The sequence below is a fragment of the Harpia harpyja genome, chromosome 14, assembly GCF_026419915.1.
Source record: "Harpia harpyja isolate bHarHar1 chromosome 14, bHarHar1 primary haplotype, whole genome shotgun sequence".
Lineage (NCBI taxonomy): Eukaryota > Metazoa > Chordata > Aves > Accipitriformes > Accipitridae > Harpia > Harpia harpyja.
Window position 1 is genome coordinate 14,519,623 of NC_068953.1, and position 18,444 is coordinate 14,538,066.

The window sequence follows — 18,444 nt, forward strand, 5'->3', positions numbered from 1 at the left end:
TATTGAAGTTAAGGAACTGTGGGAGGTGAGAAGGCTGCATAGCACAAGGAATGATGAAAAAGAAATTGACAAGATCTTCACATTAAAACTGCAAAGATGAGAGCATGAACCCCTATAATGAACAGAAGGAAGAGCAGCCAGAGACTGTGCTCACTGGAGACTCTCAGGACCAGGAACACTGGATGTTGTGGCTTCTGGCAAGAGGAGGACAACTCTTTCTCCATTGGCAGATCTGCAAATGCAGAATAATTTTGGTCTCTGGCAGCAGGCAAGAGGCTACAAGCTCTGTCTGGGGAGCATTCAGAGCCAACTGAGCCTGACACATGCATCAGAACCAGGGGAGCATGGCAAGTGACAGTAGCGGGAGACTATGTCCTTCAGGGATTGGAGGCCACTATCTGGTGACCTGACTTGCTATCCAGGGATGTTTGCTGTTTGTTGGGGGCTTAGATCTGAGGTGTTTCAGGGAGACTGCTGGAGCCTAGACAGCCCTCAGACTATGATTCCATGCTGATTATCCATGTGGACACAAATGATACTATCACGGAGACCCTGAGCATGTCAAGAGGGCTGAAGGTGTAGGACATGAGGCCCCAGGTGGTGTTCTCATTGATCCTGCAAGGACAAGGCTTGGGAGTAGGGCATGGATCCTGTGGGTCAACACCTGATTGTGCACAGATGGTCCTGGTGATAGGGGTTTGGCTTTGACAACTGTAGGTGTCAGAGGATGAGGAGCTGCTGGAAAGAAACGGGGTCCACTCAACAAAGCTGGACAAAAGCATCTTTGTGATCAGGCTGGCCAGCCTGTTGAGAAATACTTTAAACTAGGAATAATGGAGGAGGGAGATGTTGTCATGAGGTAGAAGCCAACAGTGATGGAAAGCAAAAGGTGCAAGGCAACAGGAAAAAATGAGACCTCAGGAATGATAAAACAGGGTAAATAAAAACCCACCTCAAGTGTATGTAGACAAATGCAAACAGCCTGAGAAACAAGTGGGAGGAACTAGATCTCCACATGCAGTCAATGAGCTGCAATATGATTGGAATAAAAGATGTGGTTGCACAATTGGGCTGCTATGATTGCTGAAGATTAACTGTGGAGAAGGGCTTGAGGATATTGTTGCACTGAGACCACAGCAAGCTGAAAATGTGCCTGGCAGAAAGAAAGCCAACAGCATCTTGGGCTGTATTAACAGGAACATACCCAGTAGATCCAGGGAAGTGATTATTCCTTGCCACTTAGCATTCATTAGATGACATATAGAATACTGTGTCCAGTTTTAGGCTCCACAGCACTGGAAACACAGGAACAAAGTGGATTAAGTTCAGCAGATGGCCACCAAGATGTTGAGGGGGCTGGAGCACATGTGATATGAGAAGAAGCTGAGGCTTTTTCTGCCTGCAGAGGAGACTTCAGAGGGACCTGAAGCCCTCCAATATCTACAATGTCTAGCAGTCGTCCAGTTTCTACAAGAAGGTTATTTATTACATGGAGCCAGGCTTTTCACACTGGTGCATTGTAGGAGAGAGACACTGAGCATAGGTTCAGATAAGAGAGGCTTGGACTGGAGAGGTTTTCAAGACTTGACTAGGTAAAGGCCTAAGCAACATGGTCTTACCTCATAGCTGATAGGAGGGTGGACGAAAGACCTCCTGAGGTACCTTCCCACCTGAGTTTTCCTACAGTTCTTCCCCTGCTGCCTCCCAAAAATTGAATCTAATATTTGGAAATATTTGGAACTTCTTTTTTCTACTCTCTTCAGTACCGATTGCATCTTTCTTTATACTTCAAATACTAAATGAACCTTTATTTTCAAGGTTCAAGTTTTGCCCCTCTACCCAATAGCAGAGATTCCTTTCATTAGCCTATATTTTCTTACAATCAATTGTTGGCTCCTGTCCTATAACAGCATCTGACTGTGTACAATTTAAAATTAGCATTATAATTTCTTCATGCTTTTCACTTCCTGTGGAAATAAGATAAGCTATATGCAGTCCACTAGCTTTATAATTGATTAATTTGTGGTCATTGTGCACCATCACTTCCCTCACATGAACTTCAGAAAGAATAATTGCCATAGTATTCTCCTTATTAATTTAGCATTTAACCTATTTCCAGCTTCTAAACACTCATGAATACCTTAAAAAAAAACAAACAAGCAAACAAACAAATGTAAAGCAGCATCTTTGAATAGTGACTAGAGTAGACTGTGTCCTGCCAGCTGACACCTTATTGCATAGAGCACTGTGGGACTTGCTAAAGGATGTCATTTAGGTATTTATACCCAAAGTCATCTCCTGGTACCTTTAGCAGGGTTTGTTTGATTATGTGTTTTACTCTGCGTAACTTGTCTGCAGTTTCATCAATTTTCAGCATTTTCAGCATTTGGTATTCACCTAAATTTTCCCATCCAGTGGAAAAACTGACAAAATCACATTCTCTGGCTGGGGGAATATCAAAATTATCTTGGCTGGAGACCAACTGCAAAACTCATCTATACCTATAGACTCAGACATAATTATAGAATAATTTAAGTTAGAAGGTACCTCTGGGGGTTTCTGGCCCAGCCTCCCTTCTTAAAGCCAGACCAATTAGATGATGTTGCTCAGAGCCTTAAGCAGTTTAGTTTTGAATATATGCAAGAAGTAAGATTTCCTGACCTCAATTTCCTGACCTCATTGGCAACCTGTCCCAATGCTTGACTACTGTAATTGTGGAAAAAATAGTTCCTAATATCTAATCAGAACTTCATGTGTTCTGATTTGTGTCCTTTACCTTTTTTTTCTTCCACTGTGCAGATCTGAGAAGAGTCTGGCTGCATCTTCTCTACATCATCCCACTAGGTAGCTGTAGACAGCAATAAGATTTCCCCTTTCATCTTTAGAAAAGTCTGTATTTATTCATTACAGCATACCCAGTATTCTGAAACTGCCGCCTTCAGTTCTGCAGATGAAAAAAGCAGTTCCTAGACAGTTTGATATCCACTCTAGTAGAAGTAGTCTCAATGCCTTGGCCAGAACACAAGATCTTGATTCCTTCCACTTGTTTCACATTATTTCTTTGTGGTAGAGTTGTTTCTAACATCTTCACTGATAGACGTATTGTTCCTGATTCCATCTGACTTTCTGCTTTTCTTCCTTTATAATAACTGTGGTCTCTTTACAATAGATTTTTACCCATCTCACGTTGTTCCTGGGTGTCACCAATGAATTTCCACCTCATCCAGGAAGATACTTGGTTTGTTCTTACCAGATCTTTAAAAGATCTAATTTAAGTTCCACAATTTTTTCTTAGCCTGCAGTTTATAAACACAGACTGGTAGTCTCTACCCTATGCTCTTTCCTCAGGGTTCTCACAGTCATTTGCACTCATACAAAGTGCTGTATGTAGACAAGAGCTTTTAAATAATTGTGCAGTAGGACCCCCATCCTGATCAATTCTTAAATCTCAGACAGTCTGGTTTTCTCACATGCTAACCATTCAAGAAGGTATAAGTGTTTTGCTGGATGTTTTGTAAACAAATTCACCTGATGAAATGCAAGGCTTCTTATCCCTATTTGCAACCCATGATTTCACATTCTGGCCCTTATTTTGACTCCCAGTTTGTAGACATCAATAGTTCTGGGGTAAGTCCTGGAACAACACTATTTGAAAGTAGGCAAAAAAAAAAAAAAAAAAAAGGCAGCTTAGAAAATACTGTGGCACTTTTATTCCAGTTCATTTGACCCAATCAATCCTGATGAATGTGGCATCTCAGTAAACTTCAGCTGCCTATGACACAGATACCCAGGTCTACAGTTGCGCTGGTTACCTGGAGTCCAGTGAAAGTTAATGAGAGAAATAGGCACTTCCAGGATGCAATTCATGTTATCCTAAGCTGTATGTCGGATAAATCACAGGTTACAGGCACCTGTTTCTTTCCACTGCTTAAGAAGGGGATGTGGGAGGTTAGCTCTGGGTAGGCTCTAAGACAGATGTCTAAAATTAGACAAGAGTCTCCTCACTTCTAAGACTTTCCAGTCTTAGCATTCTTTTAAATTCTTCCTTATTTCAAGGGCACTTGTGTCCAGCAATGTCAACTTTCTTGGCCAACACCAAGAATAGTTGATTTCAGCACAAAACCCATAAATTTGAAACAGTGCAGCCAGCTGCAGCTCACATTAAAAGAAAATTATGTGCCCTTTAGGCATCTGAGAAGCTTAAAAAAAAATTAAAGGAGCTGTAGTTGAATATCTTTCTCCTATGACTTCTACAACTAAATCTGCAGGCCTAGTTTTGTCCTCATTTATAAAAGTTAGTATTATTAAGGAAACCACATAGATTAAAATATGGCTGAGTGAGGCTCACAGAAAATATCTCTTAATGAACTCATAATATTTCTTTTTATTATCATAATATTTTTATATGCAACATATATCCACAGGTATTTAAACAGTAAGGCAGAGATGGACAAATAAAATAAATAGAAAACTTCAGATTAAATAATAGATTTCCCTGGAGGAAAAAACACTACTTCAGAAATACCAGTGGAGAATCCTTGTTCTCAAAATGAGAAAAGACCACAGAATTATAGAAAAGTGTGACCCATTTAAAAGGTCACTTAATCCTTCTTTTCCTTTAGGCAGGATAAACTAAAGCTACATTGCTTTTTTACAGATGTTTCATTAATCTCTTCTTTAAAGCTTCCGAAGACAGGCATTCTAAAATTTCTGTGGCAATTTATCCTTCATGCTTAACTATTCTTAGCAGAAAATTCTTTCCCTGTAAATATCCTTTGCAGTAATTTTAGCACATTGTTCTACTACAGCAGAAATGGAGAACAGTTTAGTTCTATCCTCTTGGAGTACGTTTTAGGTATTTGAAAATTGTTTAGATATGACTTTCTTCTACTTTCTAGATTAAAATACATCTGTTCTTTAAAAATTTCTTGATAGACCACAGCTGTTATTTTACCTTTGTCACTCTCATTGCTTTTCACTGTGGTTTCTTGAACGGTTCCACATTTTTAAAGTGAAATATTCAAAACCAATGAAGAATTTCTGCTGATATCTAGAAAGTGCAAAATGGAGCAGAAGGATTATTCAGCTTATTTTAACATGCAATCCACTTGGTTTTACAATAAAGCAAGACAATGTTGTTTCATGTTTAGCTGTGAAGTCCTATGATTCTCTGATCCTTTTCTGATGGAATTAGCCAGTTATTCCGTATTTTGATTTTGTGGAGCTGTGAAGGGCTTGGCTGTTGCTTAGGCACAGACACAAGTATAACTGAGACCACAGCTAAAGCACATTTGCTTGAGGGAGTAGAGTTCTGGTGAGGAGCAAGAAAATTTTTGGCAAAGTGGATGGTTGACTTCACAGTTAAGGTATAGTCATTCAAACAACAATAAAAGCCCAGTGCTACAATAGAAAATAGATGGAACTCCAGCAGGTACTGCAGGAACTGGCTACTTCTCACTAGTTGTGAACTGCTTCCCTGAGTGAGGTAGATGCATGCATGTTTCTTGATTGCCAGAGCAATTGAATTAGAGATACAAGAACAGGTTAACGTCCCTGCAAGATGATAACAATGCACTGAGAATTCCTTTAATGTTTGGTGATTCTTACTGATAGAAAGACGTAGATAAGTGCAGCTGGTGTTGAAAGCTATATGAGCAACTGGACTTGTTGTAGCAGGAAGTGTAGTTTGGTTACATGCTTCTGAGTAGGTATTTCCTTTGTAGGTATTCTGCAAATAAGGCATTTTGGCAGTGTCTGCAAAAAAGCAGGTGGTCATGATCTCTGTGAGTAGTGATGACAAAAGAAAGGCCAGAGGAGGGTTTGGGAGACAGAATTCAAGCTCTTAGATGTAAAACTGAAGATCAGGACACCCTTGCATGAGCTTTATTTATATTCTGGTTCAGCTCACAGGATGAAACAAAAAAGGGGTAAGTTTACAGCATGAATGGAAAATGTGATAGGGAAGAGAAACCCAGAATATCTGGGAGTGAGAGGACTTTGGGAATTATATGGAATTTACACAATTGACATAAGTAATGGCCACGCTCATGTTGGATATGATGATTAATTACCACACATAGCAGAGTGGACAAGGGAACTCAGTGCTCAGTAGCAGTCAGAAAAATATCTCAAAACCACGAATTTGCATAAGACATGCAAAAGAAGAAAAGAAGTGAAAAACCCAGGAAGCATCTGTATGCTTGTCTGTGAGTCCAGATTGTTTATCTTTCTTGAATGCTGCATGCAGCTGTGGCCTGTCCATCTTAAAAAAAAAAAAAAGGTAAGGTAAACCAAGAAAAGATATAAAGAAGAACAAGAAGAATAATCTGGACTTCTCACATACAGAGAGTGAATAGATACCAGGGGTCTCCAACTTGGAAAACAGGTAACTGCGTGGAAAGTATGATGGGCATGGATGACTGGGAGTGAATGAATTGAGTACCATTATTTTTTGTCTCTCACAGTCAAAGAAGTAGGAGATATCAGAGAATATTATCTGAGGTTTAAAGTAAATTTTAAAGGTTTAAAGTAAACATAATGAAGTCTTTTTTTAATATATGATTAGTTCCTTTCCTCAGGGATGGAATGTTTCAAACAGGAATTTGAAAAATTTGTGTGAAAAACTGATAGTTTAACAAGACACAGAGACAGATTCTGTTTCAAACTGTGTAGCAGAACACCAGAACCTGGGAGAGTATAATACAGGGAGTGTCTCCATATTATTGTCCCATTCTTATAATCCATCTTTTAAGCATGTATTCCAGGGTCCTGTTGCAGATGAGATATTGAACTAGATCAGCTCTTATTTGCGCTAACCATTTGCATATCCTGCAAGTACTTCCAAAAAGCACATCTGAGGAACACTCTGATTAAGGCTCTAACCCCATTTTCCACTGATTTTTACTGCTTTCTCTCCCACATCTCCCTACTTCCCCTTCCTTTTGTTCCTGTAAGTTCCCATCAGTCCTAGCACTGACAGACTATTCTGATAAGTTGCTGCAGGTCCCCAAACTTTGATCTACCAATTTAGATTGGGAATCACTCTCTTAAAACAGCGATAGAGTTCCTAGCAGAGTTTTTCCCGTACTGTTGTAATGCAAACAATGACATCTTGTCATATTCACTAAATCCAGAAGAGTAGAAATCCCACAGATGAGCGTGTGACAATGGTAGTGAATCACTAAGTGAGACATTGGCTGGTTCATGTTTAATAAAGCCTCCTGCTTTATTCTACCCATAGTGAGAAGCAGAAATCATTGACATTTGAAACAAACTTTTTTTCAGGTCAAAAGCAGGGTAAAGAACTGAACAAAATCAATTTTCCTCTTCTGTCTTCAGCTTTTCCCTAATCCCTGAGGCAACAATGGCAAAAAACATTTCAGGGAAGAAGGTGCGAATGTAAACTGCTGCTCTGGGGATAGGGTTGGCAATAAGTACCTCCTGCTTCTTACTGCTTACTGTGCACAAGACTTCCTCTGCCACCTCCACTGGGTGCACACCATATGCCACCTTTCTGAAAAAGACTGTAAATCAAACAGAGAGGAGTGAGAGCTACAGACAGACAGACACATCTGAGGGAATGGTGGTGAAAAGATGTAGTGCATCAGTAAAATTAGTTAAATTCATACACACTTTCAATCGCTTACCCCTTCCCTTTCTCTCATCACTATGTCCCTAAGATCTTTTTACAATTTTGAAGTAAAACCCTCACAGTCCCTAAGAGAAGGAGCAAACCTGAGTGCAGTGGAAGTCTCCCTTTGGACCTTTCATGCTCTGCTCTACCTCCATTTCCCATGCCCTGGTGTATTTATTTTATCACATAATGTTGTCTCTTTCCATATTCCTTCTCTTTTCACTAGGCTCATCTGAACTCTCCAATCTTTGCTTTCTTTTGCTCCCCTAACCTGTTCATCCTTTCTGTCATTTCCATTCTTTTCCCTATGCTCCTGTCTTCTCCCTGGGAAATCCTCCATACTGCTATATGGGCCTCACCTACCATCTCTCTTGATGCATCAAACCTTACATTTCCAAATAGATGCCTCCCAGTTGCCAGGTGCTGGTTGGCGATGGTATGAACAGATGAAGGTTGGACTCACAGTGCTGACAGAAATATCAAATTCTTCCATTTCAGCTCTAAGACAATCAAAAAAGCCTACAGCAGCATGCTTAGAAGCAGCATCTAAAAGAAAGAAAAAAACCCCCCACATATGCATGTTTGGATATATGAATGCATTGATATAGATGTATGTGTTGATAGAGCTCCATAAAACATGAATGTTTGGAAAATTGAGCATGGAATGATTAGCCATCCTGTCACAATTTAAAATATCTGTTTACATCTATCCTATATTTTCTGTCCACTAACTTTGTGTTTTATTAATGCAAAGACTTTTCATCATAGTTCAGGATGGGTTAGTTTCATTAGGAGCCTTGGATGAAAGACCTTCTTGAAAATTTTCTGGAAAGCCAAGCAGAATAAAATTACTACATCTCCTTTTAAACTCCCGCACACAAATCCATTAAGTGCATGAGTCTCACTTTACAAAGCAGTAGCTAGTATCTACCAGTATGTTACATTTATACATTACTTCATTCTTCATTATGGTTTCTATTAATATGCCCAGTACAGATGTTAGATACTATTTTAACTATTTCTTCTTGAGTTCCACTTCTTTGAAAATTTTTCAGTCAAATACTGTATTAAGAGTTTACTGAATTAGGATGCAAATTAGCACTTTTAATAATCTATTATCAGTGCCATAGAATAATCACAATTTATGCATTAGAATGCACATTTTTGCTACGTATAACTTACAAGCTGCACGAAATGGGATTCCTATTTTTCCTTGGATACTATTAATTAGAACAATTTGGCCAGTTCTTCTTGAGATCATGCTGGGAAGAATAGCTAAAAAAAAGAAATAAAAAGCCACATAAGCAAAACACCTCAATGTATTTAGTAAAAAGAAGTGACAGCTGAAGTGTAGATACCACAACTTTAATGAAGGTTGTCTCAATACTGCAATCAAAAATATCACAAAATCCAGTAGCTGGAAATTGAGTGTCTTCTAGACTTCACTTGGATTCTACTTGCAGATTTGGGTGAAATATTATCACATTTAATTGTCAGCCTGTCTGTATCCTTGCAAGGATTTTGAAAACAACTGTCTTTGTAACAAAGGTAGCAAGCACATAAATAAAGGAGTCACCATATACAAAATACAATAAGCAGACATTTAAAAAAAAAGTCTGTCTTTCAAACACCTGCTTATATATTTCTTGACCAATCTATTTCCAAACCCAGGCACTCTGATTTTGATCTTCTTCACCTCAATTTCAGTCCATTGATTTTCAAAGAATTGCTTTTGATTCTAATGCAGAAGGCAAAAATAAGTGCAGATGAAACAGTGTAACACCAATGACTTGGATCTCAAGCTTTAAGTGGCAACAGCAAAACAGCAAAAGAAATTAAAATACCTTTGGTTAATGTTATAGGTCCAAAATAGTTGGCATCCATTATCTTTTTATCAAGTTCCAATGAAATGCTCTGCACTGCTCCTTTCACCTTCATGCTTGCATTGTTGATCAGTATATCCACACAGCCATAGCAATTCAGGATTTCCTTAGCTACATCTTGAATGCAGTTTATGTCTGAGATATCCATAAGTATGAGCTTTGGTGCATATGTCTAATAAAGAAAAGACTTATTTCAAGGATACCTGTTGTATAAAAATGTATTTCTATTTACTTGTCTTGTAAATTAATCTACCTTGCTATCTGAAGAAAGCGCTTTTATCATTCTCACAAAAACTTTCATTTGTTTTTTTTAACCCACTCTAGAAAGAAGGTAGTTCAGCAACGGGTATTCATAGACTCTGAAATTCAGATGAATCAGAACACCATGGGAAGGGTAAGCTGGACTAGCTCTACCCTATTGAGTTTTGTGTCTCTTGTAATCAGTGGAGACAGATAATAGACACAGGGTGACTCCTAGCACTCCAAGTTATAGTCTTTCTGTAACCAGCCCTCTGGAGAACTTTGCTGACCACAGAGGCTAGGATATAGTGCTTTGATAGATAATTTACATATACATGGGGGACAGTTGAAAGATAGGAATGGTTTGTTCAGCTATAGGTTATTCAAACAGAGTTTACATTTGTATGATTTCTGCAAAGATGTAGATTTTATCAGCTATGGGACAAAGGAATGAACTCTGACTATCGTCTCTTACTATATTACTATGATGATGTAATGCAGATCCCTTAGTCATACTTAATATTTTTTCCTAGTTGAATCTGCACAGACTAACATGAACATATTACTTTTATGTTTATTTATGCAGATGAATGAAGCTTACTGAAAAAAAAGGGTCAAATGCAAATGTTTGTTGGTTTGGTGAGCAATGGCTGTAGAACTTGTGTGATGCCTTCAGAACACCTGTGCCCTGAAATGAGTAAGCTATCTGTTGGTCACAGAAGGAAAGCTTTCCCATGAGCATCAAAGAAACACCTTCCAAGGAATTGGCAGCAGGGGCAGCCTTGCATGTCTACTTACATGGTGACCCAGCCAGTGGTAATGAGGAAAGGGTACTCTTATTCATATGGTCCCATGCCCTTCTAGATGGGACTTCTCCCAGAGCAGTGGAGAAACTCAAAATTATTTCAATATTTAGACCCATCTCTCACTCCTTGAGCATTCTAATTATGTGAAAAATGGATGATATTTCCTGTGATTAAATGAAGCGCTTTGGATCCCTTTCATCCAAATTAACAGGCAAATTCCTCTGCCTAGCATTTCTAGTTGGGTGGCTTGTTCAAAATGCAGGACCACTCAGCTGCTTTACAGTAATTGCCTTGAATTAGCTCAAGAGAGCAGGATTTCTGACTTGTACTTTTGGCGTCATGCTCTGAAGACCCTCAGAGGTCTCTCTCTCTCTCTCTCTGGACTGTGCCAAGTGTGTTACCTGGGTGACCAAAATCACCATTAACTATGAATCATGTTTCATGTACCTTGTTCTAATGGATTTAAAAGTGCTTTGTGTACCTGAACAAGGTGTTTACCTCAAGTTGTGAATTTTCAAAGCAGAGTGAGGAAATACTTACCATACTGGGGTCTGCCACACTAATTAAAGCATCATACAAGGCTTCTAACTTTTCCCATGTCCTGCCACACAGCACAAGTCTTGCTCCTCCTGTATGAAACACCCGAGAACATTCTAGGAGAGAAATACATTCAAAAGAAATAATAACAACAATTTGATTTTGTTTATTTTGCTTGAAATGGGATGCTGTTTTTGCTAATGATGTTGAATCTATGCTCTAAAATTCATTAATTTTGAAAGAATAAATATATATGAGAAAAAAGAAAACATTAAATGGCAATAATATATATGTGAGTAATAAATTAAAATTTAATGTAATGGTATAATGCACAATTAATGGTACAGCACAATGGCACTGTTTAGTCATGGGATTTAAGAATTTAATTAAGAAAATAACAATATGCCAGTTAATGGATGATGGCTTTGAGTTAGAAAAATTGTTCTGATTACCTTCCTTAACTCTCTCCACCTACAGCCACACTTGCTATAAAGCAAAATATATTAAAAAATACACGCTTTAGGTTGTTACAATACAAACTGCATCTTCTGCAACTTCATGTCTACTGCAGTGTAAAGAAGAAACCAACCAACCCCAGTAATAGTAAAACTAGCTCTGTATGCTACCTTCATGAAACTCTTGAGAACATGAAACTTACCTACAACTTTGAGAAAGAGCAATACAGAGAAACTTACCATCCACTGGCCCACAGATGGAGCATCAATGAGAGAGGCCTTTCTTCTACAGACCGTTCCCTCCATAGGTAATCTGTCCCAAGACCTTTATCTCCTGAGTATTAGAACTTCCCAGTAGTCATCAGAGGCATCAGGGACCAGCCTGAACTACCTCTTGTTCAGCTACATTCCCTGAAGCCTTCCTGAGAAGGCCACTGAGAAGTTTCAGGGTATGCTGGGATGGCACTGCTTTTTCTCCATATATTCAGGGTTATTCTGAGCTAGGGGTTCACCCCAGTTTAAGCTAGGTCTCTGGGGATGATTCTTCTCCCTTTCTTATGCAAGTGAACTATGATTGTGCTTTTCTGAAAGTGGGGACTCACATAACAAGAGGAACTGGCAGTCTGTGTTACCCATCATACCACCTCAGTTCTGGCTACAAGACTGTAGCCAACTCATTAGTTTAGGTGTTCATGGGATTATGTGATCAGCTCAATCCAGATTATGAAATACCAGGCTGGAGCATCTTGACAGCATGTCTGGTCTATTTTCTTGTCTAGGTGGTGTTGAGGGAGAATATATTCCTCACTGTCCTGTCAGTTTGACCAAAGAAAGGCGTTTAAAAACATGGAGCATAGATATCTCATGGGCATCTTTGGGGAATTCATTGTCAGTTGTATCCCTCTGGCTGTTACAGGCTGCTACAGGGTGCACGTTCTAGATCAGCTGAACTGAAACGGTGGCTCTCAGTCCAGGAATCTGTCAAGGTTGTCCTCCTGACCAGGAAAAGTACACAATTGCCCTTTTCTTTCTTGGAATAGATAATGTCTTTCAGATAGGCCTGAGGTTGCCACAGATGATGTGCCCACTGTGCCCCAAACCAGATGTCTGGTTTGGGTGCAGCCAGACAATTATTTGACAGTGGGTTACGTGTGCCGGTAGGATTGGAAATCAAGAGTTATTTTTCCCCTCATGTGGTTTTTTTCCTGATTAGGTCTCCCAAAAAGCTCTCAGCCTTGGAGCCCTCATATTTGGTCCCTAAACCAAATCTGTATGACAGTTACATATTCAGTATGGGAGGAATAGGAATGTGGTCTTACAATTACTCTTAGGCCTTTCCAGCATACTTGATTTGTCTTAGTTACTACGGCCTTTTTTGAATGGGAAAGAGTACAAACCTAGTGCTGTCTGTCCTCCAAAAAGCATTTTCTTTAGATTTCAATACCCACAGGCAAATCCAGTTATGCTAAAATGCCCATCTTAGATTTCTTAAATGCCCATGCTAGACTCTTAGTATCTGTATGGAAGCACTTCTGGATCCACTCTTCTATTTTTGTAAACCTGTGCAGCTGGAAACTTTTATTTATGTAATCTTTTTCATGATTTACAAGAGTAATTTTATGAATGTCTTTCATTTTCTTTTTGCTAGCATAGAAAGATTTTTGATTTAAAGCCTCAAAGATTATTTGCCAGTACTAGGACAACTACACCAGTATTTTTCGTATAAATATAACAGTTGGGGCAACTTTGTGAATAAAATGTGACTACTGTGTGAACAGCAATAAAAGGGGAAAAGGGAAACGAATTATGTTCTCCTCTAGAACTATCCTGGACTTTCCTGAGATACAGCACTGAGAAGAAACAGGAATCAGGTTAAATAACAAGCATAAACCACTGCAAACAACTTCAATCGTCATAGTTTTTGTTTCTCCTTTTTAACGTTGATGAATGTCATCTTTAGTCCGGAAATTATGGCATGTTGGAAAAGGAATTTGGCTGTTGCCTAAGAGCTCAAATATGCAGCAGCTGGCCAGACAGCTGGTATTTTAAAGCTCTGGATGAATGGCCATCGCATATGCATGAGTGGACTGCACAGTAAATTCTGCATGAGTTGGAATGATTCGAGCCTGCAAATAACTTCTCAGTATCACCCTATGGGATACTGGCAGTAGATATGTTTAGGATAATAAAATAAAATTGCTTTGAGTTACCTTCTTTTTCATGTCTGTGAGAAAGGGTGTGTGTGTGTGTGTGTGATTGCCTTTGTAGCCTCAAGGGAGAGGCAGCAGCTAGTCACAAAATTAAAAAAAAAAAAATGAAGAAAGATTAATAAGGAAATTGAACTTATGAAAATATTCCCCAGGTGGCATGCAGTGCTGGAGCAAGGTACCTGGAGAAATCATAGAATAGAATAGAATAGAATAGAATAGAATAGAATAGAATAGAATAGAATAGAATAGAATAGAATAGAATGGGTTTGGTTGGGTTGGGTTGGGTTGGGTTGGAAGGGACCTTAGAGATCACCTAGTTCCAACTCCCTTGCCATGGGCAGGGACACCTTCCACTAGATCAGGTTGCTTAAAGCCCCATCCAACGTGGCCTTGAACACTTCCAGGGATGGGGCATCCACAAATTCTCTCTGGGCAACCTGTTCCAGTGTCTCACCACCCTCACAGTAAAGAATTTCTTCCTAATATCTAATCTAAACCTATCCTCTTTCAATTTAAAACCATTAGCCCTCATCCTATCACTACACTCCATGATAAAGAGTCCCTCCCTATCTTTCCTGTAGGCACCTTTAAGTACTGGAAGGCTGCTATACGGTCTCCTGGGAGCCTTATCTTCTCTAGGCTAAACAACCCCAACTCTCTCAGCCTGTCCTCACAGAGGAGGTGCTCCAGCCCCCTGATCATCTTTGTGGCCCTCCTCTGAACCTGCTTGAGCAGGTCCATGTCTTTCTTATGTTGGGGCCCCAGACCTGAACACAGTTCCCCACGTGGGGTCTCATGAGAGCAGAGTAGATGGGGAGAATCACCTCCCTCGACCTGCTAGCCACACTTCTTTTGATGCAGCCCAGGATGTAATTGGCTTTCTGGGCTGCAAGCACAAGTTTCTGGCTCATATTCAGTTTTTCATCCAGCAATACCCCCAAGTCCTTCTCCGCAGGACTGCTCTCAATCCACTCATCACCAGCCTGTATTTGTGCTTGGGATTTCCCCAACCCGTGTGCAGGACCTTACCCTTGGCCTTGTTGAACTTCACGAGGGTTGTACAGGCCCTCCTCTCAAGCCTGTCAAGGTCCCTCTGGATGGCATCCCTTCCCTCCAGTGTGTCACCCTCACCACTCAGCTTGGTGTCATCGGCAAACTTTCTGAGGGTGCACTCAATCCCACTGTCCATGTTGCCAACAAAGACGTTAAAAAGCAATGGTCCCAATACCAACCCCTGAGGAACTCCACTCATCACTTGTCTCCATTTGGATATCGAGCTGTTGATCGCAACTCTGAGTCCAGCCATCCAGCCAATTCCTTATCTACCGAGTGGTCCATCCATCAAATCCATGTCTTTCCAATTTAGAGACAAGGATGTCGTGTGGGACAGTGTCAAATGCTTTGCACAAGTCCAGGTAGATGACGTCTGTTGCTCTTCCTTTATCTTATGTTCAATAAATGTTCTGTACCCTTGCAGGCTTCCAATATTTGGCTTGAAGCCACAATGCACCAGATCTAGCACTGGTGATATTCCTGCTCCAAGCAGTACTTCTGTCTAGAAACCTCTAGGTATCCTATGATTCTATGAGACACCCAATCTTAGCTGGAGAACTGCAAATCATACTTCTCCAAACAAAAATACTGAAATATAACCAATCAGAGAAAATTCATGCTAATATTATCTTCAACTGAAACTGAAGTGTGTCAGGAAAGGGAAAGACCAGGTGCGACGTGGAGGTCAGAATTATTTCATACCTTGTCCTAACAGGCTCTGATAAAGAGCACTCCTTGCCAGCATAATGTGTATTTCCATTGCAGGTCTCTGCTCTGTTTTGCTAAGGGATAATTCTGGAAGACCATTCCCTTTCCCCATCTGTTTTCTGCTTTGGAGTGCAAGGTTTCCAACATACAGGAAGTCTTCACTGAAAATGCCAAAATGTAGCCTGAAGCTATGTTTGCCTTATCAGGCACTTGCATCTACTGCCCCTCAAGTGATGCCTAGTGCAGAACTGTACATAAGCAATATATGACCCAGTACCTTTAATCTGGTAGCACTGTGTAGGCAGGAAATACAAGCCAAGAAGAAGTATATGCTAAAAGGCTGGCCACCCAGGCAATCAGCTTATATAAATAGATAAATTATCACATACCCTTTCCTTCTGTCCACTGAACCCACCATTACACACAGCCAGGCAGCCCAGTTGGAGGTACTGGAGTGATAAATAATATCATAAATATATAATATATAAATATAAGTGGAGTAACATGGGTAACAAAAGGGGCAGAGATACGAACAGGGACAGAGGGGTGAGCACTGATGTTTACAGGGAGCAGGAAATGTTGAAGTCTTTAAGGGCTGAAAAGGAACATGTAAAGAGTAAGGTGACACCTGTTTATACTGATATGCTGCTACCCTGCAGTGACAGCTTAAGTAATAAGATCTCATAGTAGCAACATGCTAAAAATAGAACTCTTAATCTGCTCACAAAACCTCTCGTTCTATTGAATTAAAGAAATACAAAGCTCTGTAGTTCCTAAAAGTTTACCAGCAGTTCCTGTGGCTGAAACTAAAAATGTACATTTAAAAATCATAGGATTTGTTCAAAAATATATTTCTTAACTTCTGCTTCATCCATGCAGTTATGAATATATACAAGTTAATGTATGCACATTTTATCACCTAAGAGGTGGCTCTCTGGCTGTTTCTATTCTCTGACACTGAGAAAAAATGAGACAACTCACCCTTGCCCAGTCCGGAGATGGCATCCGTGATCACCACCACCTTGTTTTGCACAGCTGACTTGGACAATAGCCACCTGACTGACTGGTAAATATAAATAATTCCACTGATCCCTAAGAGAAGTAATGGTAGAGCAAGTACAGCAAGAAAACCCATCTCTGTGGGAAACAAAAGACAGTATGAGAGTAACAGTAATCATAATATGCAATCATTGTTTTTCAAATTATTCTTATCTAAAAAAGCAATGTTTTCATATATAGGAAATCCAGTAATCAGCATGCCAAAGACTTGAAGCAGTGGCAAGCTTCTTTTCCAATCAATGGCTTAATATTATCATTTAATAAGCAGGGTAATACTGTTTCTTTGTTTTCCTTATCATTGCATGGTATAACCAAATCTGGATTCCTTTTATTCAAAATTACTCTATGTTGGCAAAAACATAATAGAGTTTTAGTACAAATATTGCCTTGAGGCAAAACATAGGCTAAAATATAACACTGAACTTTTAATTATGTTACTATTACAGGAAAACAGATAAAAAGCTTTTAATCCTTATTTCAGATAAAACACATTACAAAAGTGGTTTCTGTTCTATAAAGATAGAGGAAAACAGAATCACTTACTATGGCTATGAAGACTCCAGGTACAGACAAAGCATTCTTTTGTATTTTTGTAAATTTTTGTATTAAAGGTTTAATTAAAGTCCTTTAACAATTTCATAGAGCATTGCATTTGTTAAGGCTGCTTGCCCTGAATGAGAATGGCTATGTATAGCCATGTGACAGAGATACTTTAAAAGTAAATATAGCATCTGCAGTGTGATTCGGATGCCTGACCTATCTAGTCCAACAGGCTGGGCAGCCATGTAAAAGACCTTAGTACAGTATCAATTCAGCTGTACAAAGAAACATCTATCTTTCTGTCTTGCCTTCAGTTGCAGTTGTTCATGGGACTGTCTCAATTTCTCGTCATTGGCCTTCAATTAACTTTACACATAAAAACATTTGTATAAACCCCATGATAACAATAGGTCTTCAAAAACAAGCAAAAGGTACCATAAAGAAGTTGTCACTTGAAATAATCACTGTTCAGCAATATGAATGGTGTATGTATGTGTCAGGAAGAGGTCTTTGAGCAAGCTGGCTTGGGAACCAGTGCATCACACAGAGCTGCTGTGGGCAGCTGAGTGGGGGAGCACAGACTGGACTGGCGTACTGCGCTTCTAGGTGCCGCAGGCTGCTTTCCACTCTTGGTATCTGCAAGGCAGATGTGCCTCTTTCCCAGCAATTTCATGACCATATCAACTTTAGGTAAGTGATCTTTTACATTTCCTGCAGAGAGACATGATCTGTTAAACTGACAATCACAGTTATGGGTTGCCCTTTGGGGTTCTAGAGAAAAGAATGGGTTACCGTAAATCATTCCTGCTTGCTCTTTCAAAAAATTGTATCACAGTCTTAAAATTGTAAGTTTTGACAACTAGATTCAGTGCTCCTGTTCATGCTGTGTAAGTGGTCATCTAAATTCTATGTTCTAATCTGCATCTCCAATGAAAGAATGACAAGTCTAAAAATGATAGAGAATCATTGATATTGGAGTGTTGGAACAAGGAACAAGGACTTCATGGTTAGGTCTGCAGGTACCAGGACAGTGTTAGCTTTCAATGAGTGGGAAAGGATAGAGAGTTATTCAAGAGGGCGTAGGACGGGGATAGAGAGTTATTCAAGAGGGCGTAGGACGGGACTAGTTTGTAAACCTAACTTGCTCTAGAAGCTAATGACATGGGGAATCAACATGCATATTCCTGCTGAAGTTCCCTGCCAAAGAACCCATGATTTAAGATTTCCAAACCACAGAACTGTATAACATGATAATGTTTGAAACATTGTGTGCACTTCTAGCTCAGAAGACTCCATACCAAAAGACAGATATGAATAAAT

General features: G+C 39.6%; 1 protein-coding gene across 1 annotated transcript; it reads right to left on the bottom strand.

Moving 5' to 3' along the window:
* Window positions 1-7,200: 7,200 nt before the first annotated feature.
* DHRS7C (dehydrogenase/reductase 7C) lies at window positions 7,201-18,189 on the bottom strand. The gene is made up of 7 exons (XM_052808001.1): window positions 17,128-18,189; window positions 16,507-16,662; window positions 11,103-11,215; window positions 9,478-9,688; window positions 8,816-8,908; window positions 8,024-8,179; window positions 7,201-7,523 (listed from the first exon to the last, which is right to left on the bottom strand). The coding sequence occupies exons 2-7, from the start codon at window positions 16,658-16,660 to the stop codon at window positions 7,315-7,317; spliced, it is 936 nt and encodes a 311-aa protein (XP_052663961.1). The 5' UTR covers window positions 16,661-16,662; window positions 17,128-18,189; the 3' UTR covers window positions 7,201-7,314.
* Between the last annotated feature and the right edge of the window lie 255 nt (window positions 18,190-18,444).

Bases quoted from the DNA above. Each gene is read 5' to 3' on its own strand.
- DHRS7C (XM_052808001.1), bottom strand. From the start codon at position 16,660: ATGGGTTTTCTTGCTGTACTTGCTCTACCATTACTTCTCTTAGGGATC. The intron at 9,689-11,102 runs GTAAGTATTTCC...TTTCTTTATTAG, and splicing joins GTGTGGCAGACCCCAGTATG to ACATATGCACCAAAGCTCAT. The intron at 7,524-8,023 runs GTAAGGTTTGAT...TTTGATTTACAG, and splicing joins GGAGGCATCTATTTGGAAAT to TCTTTTTCAGAAAGGTGGCA.